The 16,366-nt window shown below is 35.9% G+C and overlaps 1 protein-coding gene across 1 annotated transcript in view; it reads right to left on the bottom strand.

Annotated features, from left to right (window-relative positions):
- Positions 1–16,366, bottom strand: part of LRRC7 (leucine rich repeat containing 7) — a 390,782-nt gene that overhangs the window by 197,476 nt on the left and 176,940 nt on the right. The window contains exon 6 of the mRNA XM_018045424.1: positions 8,286–8,349. Coding sequence (XP_017900913.1) covers positions 8,286–8,349 — 64 coding nt within the window. The remainder of the gene's footprint in view (positions 1–8,285; positions 8,350–16,366) is intronic.

The following is a 16,366-nucleotide window of genomic DNA, read 5'->3' as shown; positions in this document are numbered from 1 at the left end:
TAATATATACCAACCTCATGCATGAGCATAGATGTAAAAACAATTCTCAAGATTGAACTGAATATAGTTTATACAGAAGGTCATAATTATGTTGGATGTATTTCAGAGATTCAAAGGTGGTTTTCACTAGAAATTCTATGTAATTTATGGCATTAACAGTTTAAAGGAGAAACAACATTATTTGAATAAATTCAAAAAGAGCATTTTATAGAGTTTGGCAAAGCATCATAATAAATTTTCTTAGAAATAGGAAGATATGTTTGAACCTAATAAAAGTATCTATCTAAAACAAATATTAAAGAGCATTTTTAATAATAAACATTAAATGTATTTCAATTAAAATCAAGAATCAATGACACTTTCTTCTACTCAACTATTCAGATTAGTGACTAAACCATCACTAAAGAAATCTACAGACAAATTAGAAATCACTTTAGAAATCCCTAAAGAATCTACAGACAAATTATTCATATTATTAAGGGAGTTTGGCAAGTACATAGATATAAGTAAAAATGCAAGAATCAAATGGATTACTACAGGCTGCAACAAAATAGTTGGAGACTATATATTTTTTTAAAATGCATTTATAACTACAACAAAAAAATAAGGTAGAAAGGAGTAAACTGATTAGAAATACATAAAAACTTTAAAAAAAATTACAAAATTATACTGAACGATATAAAAATAGACAAGTGGAGATATGTCATGATGCATAAGAATTCAGTATCATAAAATATCAATTTTATATTTTTAGTCCAATCAAAATTGATTTATAGAATCCATTTTTAATCAAATTCTAACAATGTTTTTTTCCTTTTGAGAGACCTGAAAAACTTTTTCTAAAATTCAAGTATCTAAAATGTCCAAGTGCCTAAGTTGGAGACACTTGTCCTATCAGATATCAAAAATTTACTGTTTGTGCTAATTAAGACATCGGTTTTAGCACCAAGATAGTAAAATGATCAATGAAGAAAGTAACATATTAATGTATAGAAATCATATTTTATTAATAGGACTTTGTAGTTAGGTGAAAAGAATAACTAAGTAAATGTTGCTTGAGAAATTCAATATCTGTTAAGAAAAAATGTATGCAATATAAAACATTAAGCCCAGGTGGAAATAAATTTGACTATGAATAATGAAATCCTCATTTTTTAAAGAAGAAAGCATATAAAAAGATCTATTTGATTTCGGGGAACCAAGACCTTCTTAAGTAAGACACAGGACCTTCTAGACATAAAAATTATGCATTTTGTTATGTTTCAGTTAAGAACTTCTGGTTATCAAAAGATATTATGAAGAAAATAAAGTGACCCTGCAGAGACTCAGGGGAGATATCTGTAGTATACATAATCAACAAAGGATTAATATCTAGAATATATAAAAGATCCCTGGATATCTATGAGAAAAAGACAACTAACAGTATATGGCCCAATAATATATAAACAGGCATTTCACAGAAGAGGAAACACAAACTACCACTAGCTTAGGGAAAAATTTTAATCACATTAGGAATCAGAGATATGCAAATTAATATCATAATAATACACCCGTGGTGGATTCACGTCAATGTATGGCAAAACAATACAGTATTGTAAAGTAAAATAAAGTTAAAAAAAAAAAGTGATTCTACACATAAAAAAAAAAAGAAACAAAAGTAATAAAATCTGACAATCACATATAGAAGAAGATACAAAGCTTGGGAACTCTTACACATACTGTTTTGAAACAAACAAACAAAAAAACTAAAACTATTTTTTGAATTGAGTATGTGCACAATCTAGGACCAAGAAATTTCACTTGTAAATATATGTCTTACATAAACTCTTGTACATGTGTATTTATAAAAATATTCATCACAGCAATAAAATGGATTACTAACAAGGACCTACTGTATAGCATAGGGAATTCTGCTTTATATTATATAACAACTTAAATGGGAAAAGAATTTGAACAAGAATAGATACATGTATATGAATAACTGAATCACTTTGCTGTATGGTGGTGGTTTAGTCACTAAGTCGTGTCCAGTTCTTGCAACCCCATGGACTGTAGCCTGCCAGGCTTCTCTGTCCATGGGATTTCCCAGGCAAGAATACTGGAGTGGGTTGCCGTTTCCTTCTCCAGGGGATCTTCCCCACCTGGGAGACTGAACCCATGTCTCCTACATTGCAGATGGTCTCCTGCACGGTGGGCAGATTATTTACTGCTGAGGCACCAGAGAGAAACTAACACAACATTGTTAATCAACTATGCTCCAATACAAAATAAAAAGCTAAAAAGTGTAATAAAAATGATTGTACATGAGAAAATAAAGGGTAAATAAAGTTGTAGTACAGTCATGTTTTTAGAAAGCTTGAGAACAAGCAAATTGAAATAATATAATGTTCGAAATATATACAAATGTATGGAATGTGAAATAAAATTTAGGACTGTACAGAACTGATGATTTTCTAGTTCATAAGAATATAGTGATAGGTTCTCAAGGATATATTTTATTCTGCTTTCTAACTTAAACATATATTACATATATTATTTTAAACCTAGCAAATTTGATATAATAAAATTTTAAGCTTCTTTAATTTTATAATTTTCTCTTAAATTTAAGTTTTAGTTCACTATTTGTTTCATGGCTATTATTTGACAGTCTTCCTAATTCAGCTGCAGAGAAAGCTTATGACATAACGTCTATAAAGAATCTAATTATTTCAATTTGATAATCATGACTGAATACAGAAATAAGAGTATACACTATCATTTCAATATAGTAAATAGAAATCTCTTTCTATATAACACATAAACAATAGGTATGTCATAGTTACAGTAAAATTTCAAAGCTCATTTCTCTTCCCTCCCTCCTGTTTGGATCTGACCTCCCATATCAAGATCCTCTTTCCCAAGTATTCCTTGTAGGAGTCCCTTTGTGGTGGTGGGTGGGGGTGCGGAGTGGTGGGCAAAAAGAAGAGAAACTTTCACATAACAGGAGATGCTGCTCCAATGCCCACTGTAATCTCTGTGTTCACCTCCCGCTGTCCTTTGTCACTTTGTGGTCAGTGGTTTGTCACCCAGGCTGCTGCCTGCTACCTTTTAATTCCGGAACTCTAAGCTACACACAGACCCTTTTCCAGTCTGCTGTTAACCTCCTCTGAGCTGAGCAAATTTCTCTTTCTGGTGGCAAAAAGCTTTCTATTTTGCTTCTTATGACTGACTCTTTTGATGAAGGTTCTCATAGCAGAATTGTCGAGGGCTCAAAGTGACATTTCTCTGCATGTCTCAGCCTCTCCTTTGTAAGGCAGAGTCGGGTGAAGAGAGGAAGTGAAGGAGCAGGAAGCTGGAGCTAGATCTGAGGGATGGTCAGCCGTGACCTCACACTTACTGGAGCCATCCTATTTCCTCCAGGCTTTGCTATTCAGTCTGTTCCATTTGCCAGTATTCTTGCTGATGGTGATTCACTTTGGGGGCTTCATTATTTCCTCCACCAGTTCAGAACCAGTAACAGTTCTTAGTTTATGGGATAAATCTCTATACTCCTGAAATATATTACCATACAGCTTCTGGGCACCATGATAATCACTTAATCTGCTTTAGCATCGTTGCCCATTGCTTGACATTAAGATGTTATTCATTATTGTGACAGTGTGAAGACTGTACTACCTAGGATATACAAGAGGGTTTAAGGATTGATACTATCCAACTCCTCACATCAACCTAACAGTGTGCCATTTCTGATCAGGCCCCAAGTAATATTCATTTGATCTCATAAAAAAGAAAATGGGAGAGGGGAAAAAGAATATACCAAAATTATTAATAATGATTACACACATGGATGAAATCACCAACTATTTATACTATCATCTGTATACTTTTAATTTTATAAATTTTTAAATGAATGTTTATTTAATTTTTATATTGATTAAAAAGCTGTAAAAGATATCTTTGGGGGAAAAAAAGCTTTAGGAATCTATTATGTTTCAGAACTGTGTCCAGAATCTTTTAGTGAAAGTGAAGTCACTCAGTCGTGTCCGACTCTTTGCGACCCCGTGGACTGTAGCCCACCAGGCTCCTCCATCCATGGGATTCTCCAGGCAAGAATACTGGAGTGGGTTGCCATTTCCCTCTCCAGGGGATCTTCCTGACCCAGGGACTGAACCCAGGTCTCCTTCATTCAGGCAGACGCTTTAATCTCTGAGCCACCAGGGAAGCCCAGAATCTTCTAGAGTTTACTGCTATTAGAAGCATAATTTCTTTTGTGTAGAATCTTTTATGACTACAAAAGCATCCATAAGTAGGCATTTCCAGTTCAAACCTTATGCAGGATATGTACATTGCTTCTCTAAGAAGCAGACATCTGTTCTCTTCGTTAGGCTTCCTCATTCTTTCTTTTTTTTACTTACTGCCATCCCTCCACATTTTTACTGTGTCACAAAATGAATCATCTAATAATCTTCTATGTGTCAGTATTTAGCTACAGATTAGAATTTAATTCCCTTTCCTCCATGTGATATTGCTTCTAGAGGTCTCTTATCAAAGCAAATTCTCTTATTTTCACATTAAAAGTTGTTACTGTCACAGAAACAACAGCTAATCCCACAAGTATGATTAATGAAAGTCAAATATTTGACTAAAAGTAAATAATATTAGAGATATGAAGTTCTAGAATTATACTCCCATCCCCCTACCCTACCAAATAACTGAGTATTATCAAATAAAGTACCCCAGTACAAATGCAAAAGAAAATGTTTAAGAGACCTACTTTGTGACAAGTGGGAATATTGGGAATTCAAAAGTAAAAGATATTTTTGCTCAGATGATTTCTTAGACATCATAAAGCAGAAGGTAAAATAGATCTATTTAAAATTTACTTTTAGAAAGCTTAATTTCAAAAAAAAACATGTCTTATTCATCTTCGTTGATGGAAATATTTAGCGTAAAACATTGATTCACAAAGTATCCATACAAAAGGCCTGCAAAATGCTATACTGGACAAAACTGAAATTCATTTGAAACACACTTTATTATAGATTCTCTCACATGAAATTCTCTCAAAAAGTCTATGTGATAGTTAGGTTTGATACCTTTATTTTATTGAAGAGGAAGCTGAGGATAGAGAGCAAGTTACAGATCTAAAGGTACCCAGCTAACCAGTGATGAAAGTTAAACCTCAGTCATCTGAAACCATTGTACATGTTCTTTCAACTACTAGGCCAAGTTATATGTCATGGGCAGATCCTACCTTCTTAAAAACTAATTTAAAAACTAGTATAAACTAGTTTTGCTACTGTTATGCACTACCGTTACCACTCGCTCTGCTTAAATTAATAAACATTTCCCTAAAAAATACCAGAGGTGTGTTATACTAGGTACCAGGTCCTCTTGACATATTGTGTTGAGGCCACCTTGCCAGCTGCCCTATAACAAAGTTAGGTGCATCCAAAGCAGAGCGAGCTTGTCAGTGCAGTGTAGCAGGCAAAAGGAAGCTCTGAAATTTATGTTTTATTGGACCTTTTTCAGTTTGCATGTCATGTGGATTCTCGGAGCCTGTAGACTTGGTTTAGGGCCACTAGTAGCATTGTGACTGGTGAGGGTTCCTTCACAACAGAATTCAGGGAAAGACTGCCAAGTATGGTGCAGAAGGGAAGACAGGGCAAGGACTCACGCACGCACATGCAGTGATGGCTGGGTGACTGTACCTTCAGCAAGAGGGAGATGGCCAATGCTAGCAGGGGGGTACCACCTGAACCCAAAAAACTGACTGCAGGTTCAGAACTGCAGACTGGACATAGAAGGAACTATCAGCTGCAGACATCAGCCTCAGAGGCCAACACTTCTGAAAGCCAGTCTGAGTCCAGGGGGTCTCTTTCCCTCAAGTTACAAAGACATGTACCTTCCTTTGCACTCACCCAAATTTCATCTTAAGGAGACATGCAGAGAAAAGCAAGAGATGACAGAGCATTTCTCTGCAAGAAAGATGAACACAACCTAAAGGGAACATGTAACTCATAAAATTAGATTAAACTTCTAATCACAGAGGAATAAAAATTAGTTTTTAGCCTCAATAAACTGGATAAAGGCTGGAATAATGACCAAATTAGTTATGGTCAAAGTTTAGTCCAATTTAGTTCAGTTGCTCAATCGTGTCTGACTCTTTGCAACCCCATGGACCACAGCATGCCAGGCCTCCATGTCCATAACCAACTCCTGGAGTTTACCCAAACTCATGTCCATTGAGTCAATGATGCCATCCAACCATCTCATCCTCTGTCATCCCCTTCTCTCGCCTTCAATCTTTCCCAGCATCAGGGTCTTTTCAAATGAGTCAGCTCTTCACATCAGGTGGCCAAAGTATTGGAGTTTCAGCTTCAACATCAGTCCTTCCAATGAACACCCAGGACTGATCTCCTTTAGGATTGACTGGTTGGATCTCTTTGCAGTCCAAGGGACTTTCAAGAGTCTTCTCCAACACCACAGTTCAAAAGCATCAATTTTTTGGTGCTCAGCTTTCTTTATAGTCCAACTCTCAAATCCATACACAACTACCGGAAAAACCATAGCCTTGACTAGATGGACCTTTGTTGGCAAAGTAATGTCTATGCTTTTTAACATGCTGTCTAGTTTGGTCATAACTTTTCTTCCAAGGACTAAAAGTCTTTTAATATCATGGCTGCAGTCACCATCTTCAGGGATTTGGGAGCTCCCCAAAATAAAATCTGTCACTCTTTCTACTTGTTTTGCTATCTATTTGCCATGAAGTGATGGGATCGGATGTCATGATCTTAGTTTTCTGAATGTTGAACTTTAAGCCAACTTTTCACTCTCCTCTTTCACTTTCATCAAGAGGCTCTTTAGTTCTTTTTCACTTTCTGCCATAAGGGTGGTGTCATCTGCATCTCTGAGGTTAGTGATATTTCTCCCGGCAGTCTTGATTCCAGCTTGTGCTTCATCCAGCCCAGCATTTCACATCACATAATGTACTCTGCATATAAGTTAAATAAGCAGGGTGACAATAGTACTCCTTCTCCGATTTAGAACCAGTCTGTTGTTCCATGTCCAGTTCTAACTGTTGCTTCTTGACCTGCATAGAGATTTCTCAGGAGGCAGGTCAGGTGGTCCGCTATTCCCATCTCTTGAAGAATTTTCCACAGTTTGTTGTGGTTCACACAGTCAAAGGCTTTGGCATAGTCAATAAAGCAAAAGTAGATGTTTTTCTGGAATTCCCTCACTTTCTCATTATACAACGAATGTTGGCAATTTCATCTCTGGTTCCTCTGCCTTTTTAAAATCCAGCTTAAACATCTAGAAGTTCATGGTTCACATACTGTTGAAGCCTGGTTTGGAGAATTCTGAGCATTACTTTGCTAGCATGTGAGATGAGTGCAATTGTGCAGTAGTTTGAACATTCTTTGGCATTGCCTTTCTTTGGGATTGGAATGAAAACTGACCTTTTCCAGTCCTGTGGCCACTGCTGAGTTTTCCAGATTTGCTGGCATATTGAGTGCAGCACTTTAATAGCATCATCTTTTGGGATTTGAAATAGCTCAGATAGAATTCCATCACCTCCACTAGCTTTGTTCGTAGTGATATTTCCTAAGGCCCACTTAACTTCACATTCCAGGATGTCTGGAATCTAGGCCATGGAATCCAGGATGTCTTGAATGCAGGCCAGAAACTGGCTTGGGTAGCCTTTCCCTTCTCCAGGGGATTTTCTCAATCCAGGGATGGAATCCTGGTCTCCCACATTGCAGGTGGATTCTTTACCAGCTGAGCCAGAAGGGAAGCCCAAGAATACTGGAGTGGGTAGCCTATCCCTTCTCTAGTGGATCTTCCCAACCCAGAAATTGAATTGGGGTGTCCTGCACTGCAGGCGGATTCTTTACCACTGAGCTATGAGGGAAGCCCTGTTCAACCACATAAAAGATATGTAAATCAGTGACCACTTTCAGCTTGTGTCTATAAAGTTAATATGGTAACATGGCAAATCAGGATTAAATGAGGCAACATATATAACACACTGAATATGGTGCCTGCTACATAGCTGGTGCTCAAAACTGACAACTTGCATCTGCCTATCTACTTACCCTACCCTTTTAAAAAAAGTTAATCCTAATATTATTCAGTTACCTATAGTTTACTATATAGCTAAACAATCACTTTAATTTCAGATTTTATATTGTTTTTATACTTAGCAAATGTAAATGTGCACTTGATTTAATACCTGGGGTTACAAAGAACAACAGAAATAATCTCCTGGTGTATGTTGGTCAAGTTTAGAAAACGTATTCACTCACCAGCTCACTGAATTCATTATTGCCTAAGTCAAGTCTTTCCAACTGGGCCAGTTTGTGCATTGACCTATAACAGATGGAGAAAAATAATATTGTGAGGCAGTGTATGACACATTGCTCCAAAAGACATTCCAACCACCTTCTTGTCAGATTTATCTGGGTTTATTATGCACAGATATGGGGGTATTTTTCGGGCAGAAGTAAATTTCAAATATACAGAAACATGTTCTAACTGTTTCCTGAAAACCTTGTAGCTTACCATGTTTCCAAATGCCAGTCTGTGGATGGAGTACAGGCCTGACTGCATAACTAAAATCTGGGAAGCTTGTTAAATATCTGTACCAATACAAGGTACCAGTTGAGGCTCTAACATCCATATTTTTAATAATCCACACAGGTTTGGGAACCAATGGATAAACTCAGCTCTTCATGAAGCATTTTAAAATTCCACAGTATGGCCACAATTTCATCATCAATCTTGTCAATTTTTACTTTCTTAAATGAATTTCTGCTATAGACAAACTTTTTTCTTTTCTTCAGGTATAGTTGATTTAAAATATCATGTAAGTTTCAGATGAACAAGGTTGTTATTCACAATTTTATTTTTTTTTAATTTAAAATGTTTTATTTTATTTTATTTTTTTTAAATTTTAAAATCTTTAATTCTTACATGAGGTTATATTTCATTTATAGATATTATAAAATATTGGTTATATTCCGTGAGACGTACTATATACCCTGGTAGCTTATTTTATACATAGCAGCTTGTACTAAAAGCCCCTACTCCTAACTTTTGTACTCATTATCTCCTAAGCATATTGGCTTCATGATGTTACAGCTTTGAATAACTGTAAACCTAGGGTGAGAGTTGGTCCCAAAGATTAGAAGTACTTATGCACATTACATACATAATCAGTATTTATCAAGCCATTTTCAAGTATAACAAACAACATAGGAAAAGATAGTACCATTCTTCTGATTTTCAAATTTTTTATCTCCCCACTAACCAGAATGCTATCCTCAAGTTTTGACTATGTACAGAAACTCTGGAGGCATTGTTGACTCAAATCTTAATAAAATTTAGTCCCTTCACCTTTAAAATTTATGTAGCCATTATCTTATAGGACTTTTATGATCAGCAAATGAAATACTACTATAATTCAGACTCTTTCAGACACTCAGAAATGCGAAAAAAAAATCTGTGTACTCTTTCTCTGCTCAGAAACTGCTTTTGAAAGATTATTATGTGCTAGAGAGACTTCTGGGGTCTGGGGAATAGCACTGTATGAAAAGAAAGAAAAATTACTCCTTGAAAGGACTCTACTTCCAGTGCAGATGATAATGACAATAAAATGATTAAGTAAATAAAATAATATACTAGAAGTTTGTAAGTGCTATGAAGAATAGTTAAGCAGAGGAGGAAGATAAGAATTCTTATAACAAGACTGCATTTTCTAACAGGGTAATCAGGTCTCCTGGAGAAGAAATGTGAGTATAGTGTACTCATTCGATTGTATACCTTTGTCCTTATGGTAAACACATGCGGGTCTGGAGCCTATTTCCCTGTTTCTGCACAGGAATCTAACTGGTATGACTTCCCCTTACAAATGACTGGCCTAGAAGGCACAATCACAACCTTAGGTCAGGGAGAAAACATCAGGACTTGGTTACAGTTTGGGTCACATTCTCCATCAGTTATGATGACAATTTCATCATCACTTGTCTGAACGAAGTAACTTGCTGATAATTCAGATTCATTGTAATGTTATCTGAAGTTCTAATGATCAAGTTCTAATGAAATTGGTACTCACTTGTGTTAAATGATGTTTACCAACCTATGTTCATATTCTATATGTAAAAGTGGTAGAAATGTGTAAAATATCCATGACTGTTACTTTTATCATTGCTACTTCTCCTGCCTATAACATTCTACCCATATATCTTTGCAAAGCTGGCTCCTTTTCCACTCAGCTCATATATTTCCTTCTCATATCCCCAAATTAAATCTCCCTTCCCATCTTCACTTTGTATATTGCTCAGTTCCATTTTCTCAACACTTACCATTGAAATTATTTAACATTTTTATTTAAATATTTAATACTGAAAATTAAAATACTTTTTGATTACTTCCTAATTATTTTCCTCCTGCTAGATTCAAGCTTCATGAAAGCAAGTAAATTGTCAGTCATACAAACAGCTTCTCAGTCAGTGTTTGTTTAGTGAAGATATTCATATGTGCATGAATGAATGATTCTTTACCAGTGAGATGTTTGAATTCTAGAAATATTTACAAAGAAAAACCATTCAATTTTTACCAGGCATCTACAATTAATTAACAGTTGCCAAAGAGATATCCTAATAAGCCTGATTTAATGAATATTATAATGAATATACATTAGCTTACTTATTAAGAAGTATGCATAATGTTAAAGGCAGATAAAGCTGAAATTCATCTGTCTTAGAATATCTATATCTTATGTTAAGTTTAGTCCTGACATCTAATAAACACATGAAAAGATGCTCAACATCACTCATTATCAATTCAGTTCAGTTCAGTTGCTCAGTCGTGTCCGACTGTTTGCGACCCCATGAATCGCAGCACGCCAGGCCTCCCTGTCCATCACCATCTCCCGGAGTTCACTAATTATCAGAGAAATGCAAATCAAAACCACAATGAAGCACCATTTCACACCAGTCAGAATGGCGGCTATCCAAAAGTCTACAAGCAATAAATGCTGGAGAGGGTATGTAGAAAAGGGAACACTCTTACACTGTTGGTGGGAATGCAAACTAGTACAGCCACTATGGAGAGCCGTGTGGAGATTCCTGAAAAAACTGCAAATAGAACTGCCTTATGACCCAGCCATTCCACTACTGGGCAGACACATTGAAGAAACCAGAATTGAAAGAGACACATGTACCCCAGTGTCATTGCAGCACTGTTTACAGTAGCTAGGACATGGAAGCAACCTAGATGTCCATCAGCAGATGAATGGATAAGAAAGCTGTGGTACATATACACAGTGGAGTATTACTCAGCCATTAAAAAGAATAAATTTGAATCAGTTCTGATGAGGTGGATGAAACTGGAGCCGTTTATACAGAGTGAAGTAAGCCAGAAAGAAAAACACGAATACAGTATACTAACGCATATATATGGAATTTAGAAAGATGATAACAATAACCCTGTATGCGAGACAGCAAAAGAGACACAGATGTATAGAACAGTCTTGGACTCTGTGGGAGAGGGAGAGGGTAGGATGATTTGGGAGAATGGCATTGAAATATGTATAATATCATATGTGAAATGAATTGCCAGTCCAGGTTTGATGCATAATACAGGATGCTTGGGGCTGGTGCACTGGGATGACCCAAGGAATGGTATAGGGAGGGAGGTGGGAGGGGGTTCAGGATGGGGAACATGTGTACGCCCGTGGCAGATCCATGTTGATGTATGGCAAAACCAATACAATATTGTAAAGTAAAAAAAAAAAAATCAAATAATAAAAAATACTAAGTGAAATATTCAGGTGAGTTTTTCTTTTTCTTTTTCTTTTCGATATCTCAAATATAGCAACAAAACTCCAAAAGGAAAGCAGTTTAGGACACAGAATCAATTCGGACAACCTGGATCTAAATCCCAATTCTACCTCTCACTAGCTGTTTGACTTTAAATCAACAAGAATATCTTCGCTTCTCATCTGTAATATGGGAATGATAATAAGAATCCTTACATTATAGGGTTATTCTGATTATTAAAATAAGTTAATAAGTTAAGCACATAAATAGTGCCTGACATATGGTAGGTGGTCTTTAAGAGTTAGGTATTGAAAAACTTAGGGAAGACTTTCAGAGTTGGAAATATTTTAAGAAATTATTGAGGTCAGAGCTGCCTGAAGTTTTCCTAAGGACTTATGTGTTGCATGATTTAAAAAAAATTCAGATGGCCAGTACATTTTGGCAAATCTTGCTTAAAAAATGTCAAATAGGTTTCTTATCAGCAGGATTTCTCATAAAATATACAAATGCTTATTATGATTATTTAACAGATTCATTTTGGCTATTTCCCATATATATGATCAAAAACATTTCTCTTTTCTACAGGACATTTCTTAGACTTGGAGAATGCTTTAAATGATTTTTTGAAGATGATGAAATTGTGTTCTTCTCCATCCTAGTCCATAAAATCATAGACATATACTTAGTGCATGAAAACACAAGCCTGTGTGTTTTCCTATCATGAGTACAGGATTTAAATTTGATCAAATCATCCTCATTTGTCTGCTTGAAACTCTGACCAACCAGGCTCTGCCTCTCAGCTCCCAATATTCACTTCAGGCTTGCCTTGCATTTATAACTATTTTAGACATGTTCCCCTGGTTTGACTTTCACATTCTTCTTTAAAAGACCGTGTTGATTTTTGCCATTTGGTGTTATGCACTGCAACCTCAGGAAAAAGGAATGTTCCCTTCTCTCTAGAGGAGACTTGGTGACTTGTTTAAGGTCACATGGAAAGTTAGTGTCAGGGCTGACACAGGGCAGCCACTTTTTCCAGCAGTGGCTAGTCATCTAAATCTGGCCTAAATTATTCGGCTTGACCATTGTTTAAACATGAGTGTTCTTAAGAAAAGTATATGCTCTAAGACTGTAGTCTATGCCAGGGGTCAACAAACGTTTTTCTATTTAAGGCTAGATAAGAAGTCAACAAACGTTTTTCTGTTTAAGGCTATATAAGACTTCCTGCAAGGAGATGCATTCTGAAGGAATGAACCAATCCATTCTGAAGGAGATCAGCCCTGGGATTTCTTTGGAAGGAATGATGCTAAAGCTGAAACAGTACTTTGGCCACCTCATGCGAAGAGTTGACTCATTGGAAAAGACTCTGATGCTGGGAGGGATTGGGGGCAGGAGGAGAAGAGGATGACAGAGGATGAGATGGCTGGATGGCATCACGGACTCGATGGACGTGATTCTGAATGAACTCTGGGAATTGGTGATGGACAGGGAGGCCTGGCATGCTACGATTCATAGGGTTGCAAAGAGTCAGACACGACTGAACGACTGAACTGAACTGAAGACTTCCCTGGTGGCTTAGACGGTAAAGCATCTGCCTACAATGAGGGAGACCCGGGTTTGATCCCTGGGTTGGGAGGATCTCATGGAGAAGGAAATGGCAACCCACTTCAGTACTCTTGCCTGGAAAATTCCATGGATGGAGAAGCCTGGTAGGCTAGAGTCCATGGGGTTGCAAAGAGTCCAACATGACTGAGTGTCTTCAATTTCAATATGTCAAGAAGTGTTTTATGTTCTGTGGGCCATATTTTCTCTGTCTCAATTACTCAATTCTGCTATTGTAGTGCAATGCCATATATGACATGTTAACAAATGGAGATGATTGTTTTCCAATAAAGTTTTATTTATTAAAAAAGGGTCACCAAATTTGGAATATAAGCCATAATTTTCCAACCCCTGTTCTACATCAGTCTAAATAGCTCAATGTGTTTATGATATAAGCCTGGTCCATAAGAAATATCTAAGTCTTCAAAACTTGATATAACAGATAAATTAAGGACCAGAAATATTTATCATTAGATAATTGCCACTAGATAATTATATTTATACACTATGTGAAATTCTTATTCTTAGGGTACATGTTACTGGAATCTAGGGGCATTTGTTCTTAATAGTGTCATTTGGTTTCACTCATGAAAATTAAATCCTTACTAGAATGCTATTACTTTATAGCATTTATCCAATTGCAAATCTGGTAAAAGATTCCAGTTAGAGCAATTACAGGAAATAACGCAATATCTTGGTACATCTGTCACTTTGATAAAATTGTATAATCTGTGATTTACTTTTTATCAGATTCAGAGGTTTTATCTATTTAAGTGTACAATTACTTCTGAAACCACATTAAGTTGGCAGGGTTTTTGTTTCTCCATAAATTCCCAGTGCAGTAACTTGGGTTTGCTGACTCTTGCAAGATTCTGCAAATTTTTGGCATGGGTTTATTCATTCCAGCTTTTAACTTGTCTTTCAAATGTTCTCAGACACTCTCTAATTAGTGGCTATTCATGTCACAAGGATAGGAAAACTCCCCTCAGTTCCTACTGTCTGATGTTTCTCTCTCAATGGAACTTAGGGAAAGAATATACTATTTTTCCACTTTACCTAATCCATCTCCTATGTTAAATGGACATTTGCATTTTATATTTTGGACATGCCAATTCTACCACACTATTGAGTCTTTCTCTTGTTCATAATCTTTCTTTAAATGAACCTTATATTATACATTTTGAGATAAATCATTTCTTTATTTTTATATAAATTTATTTATTTTAATTGGAGGTTAATTACTTTACAATATTGTATTGGTTTTGCCATACATCAACATGAATCCGCCGTAGGTATACACGTGTTCCCCATCCTGAACCCCCTCCCTCCTCCCTCCCTGTACCATCCCTCTGGGTCGTCCCAGTGCACCAGCCCCAAGCATCCTATATCATGCATCGAACCTGGACTGGCAATTCATTTCATATATGATATTATACATGTTTCAATGCTGTTCTCCCAAATCATCCCACCCTCTCCCTCTCCCACAGAGTCCAAAAGCCTGTTCTATACATCTGTGTCTCTTTTGCTGTCTTGCATATAGGGTTTTCATTACCATTTTTCTAAATTCCATATATATGTGTTAGTATACTGTATTGGTGTTTTTCTTTCTAACTTACTTCACTTTGTATAATAGGCTACAGCTTCATCCACCTCATTAGAACTGATTCAAATGAATTCTTTTTAATGGCTGAGTAATACTCCATTGTATATATGTACCACAGCTTTCTTGTCCATTCATCTGCTGATGGGCATCATTTCTTATGACATATGTACCGAGGACAAGAAGGCCCAGGAATTTATATCCTTTAAAAATGCAACACTGGCATACCTCATTTATTTTAAAGAAATGTACATTCATTATCTTTACACACCAGAAAAAATGTAAAATCTAGTACCCAATAACATAATTTCTATGATAAAATATTTTCTATAAAAATTCTCCCTTAATGGCCTATACAGGAATAGAATCTTAAAAAAAGAATGGATGTATGCTTAGGTATAACTGATTCACTATGCTGTATACATGATAATGCACAACATTGTAAATCAACTATATTCCAATAAAAATTTAAAGAATTCTTCGTTGATTATTGTTAAATGTTAAGGCAAAGTTACAGTTACAATACTTATGTACTCTCCATCATATCCGTTCAATTTCCTCCTAAGAAGAACAACAAAAAGCTAAACTGACTCCTTGGATGTCCCAGGAGGACATGTAACCACATAAAACATCTATTATTTTGTTGAAGAATATTGAGAAGACTTTATTTTTAATTCTAATTAAGCAATTTGCAAATGCTTCTAATTAAGATATTTCTCCTTATAGTATTTAAATTATTAGAAAAATATTTAAATGTATAATTTATATCAAACTGTCACATATTTTCAGTGTGTCTGTGGGAAATATTTTTTCCATGTAAATAGTCAACATTTAAAAGTTTAAGCTGATTTTTTGATGTCATGTTGAAAAAATTTTCTTTCTTATAACTAAATGTCTCTGATTTAATGCATAACATGAAAAAATATTCTGTATGAAGAAATAAACTCACAGGTAACTTCTGAAGATGAACTCTAGTTCATATAGTAAGATAAACTTTTCCAATGAAGTGTAAAATAGTACCTTGTAAACAGACAAGACTGAGCGACTGAACCGAACTGAAACAGCAACCAGATATAAGACAATTTCTGCACTGCTCTAATTAGATTGAGGAGAAGGCTGGATTTCATTAGTCTCTAGTCCTCCTGGGTTTATAACCAGAACCAATTATTCATTCACTCTGAGCATGAATTTTCCCACTGACCAAACATTTTTGTGCATTCCTAACTCATGACAATGCAACAAAGAAGCAATCGTACAAGACTTTTTGAACTCTTTCTGGAGGGACGGTGACATATGAGCAGCAACTACAACAATTATCTCTGTGGATGACCATGCTGGAGGAACTGAAGCTCCTAACTTGCACTGA

Source organism: Capra hircus, chromosome 3, assembly GCF_001704415.2.
Source record: "Capra hircus breed San Clemente chromosome 3, ASM170441v1, whole genome shotgun sequence".
NCBI classification, from domain to species: domain Eukaryota; kingdom Metazoa; phylum Chordata; class Mammalia; order Artiodactyla; family Bovidae; genus Capra; species Capra hircus.
The sequence above is the reverse complement of the archived record's forward strand: the minus strand, read 5'-3'. Positions and strand labels throughout refer to the sequence as shown.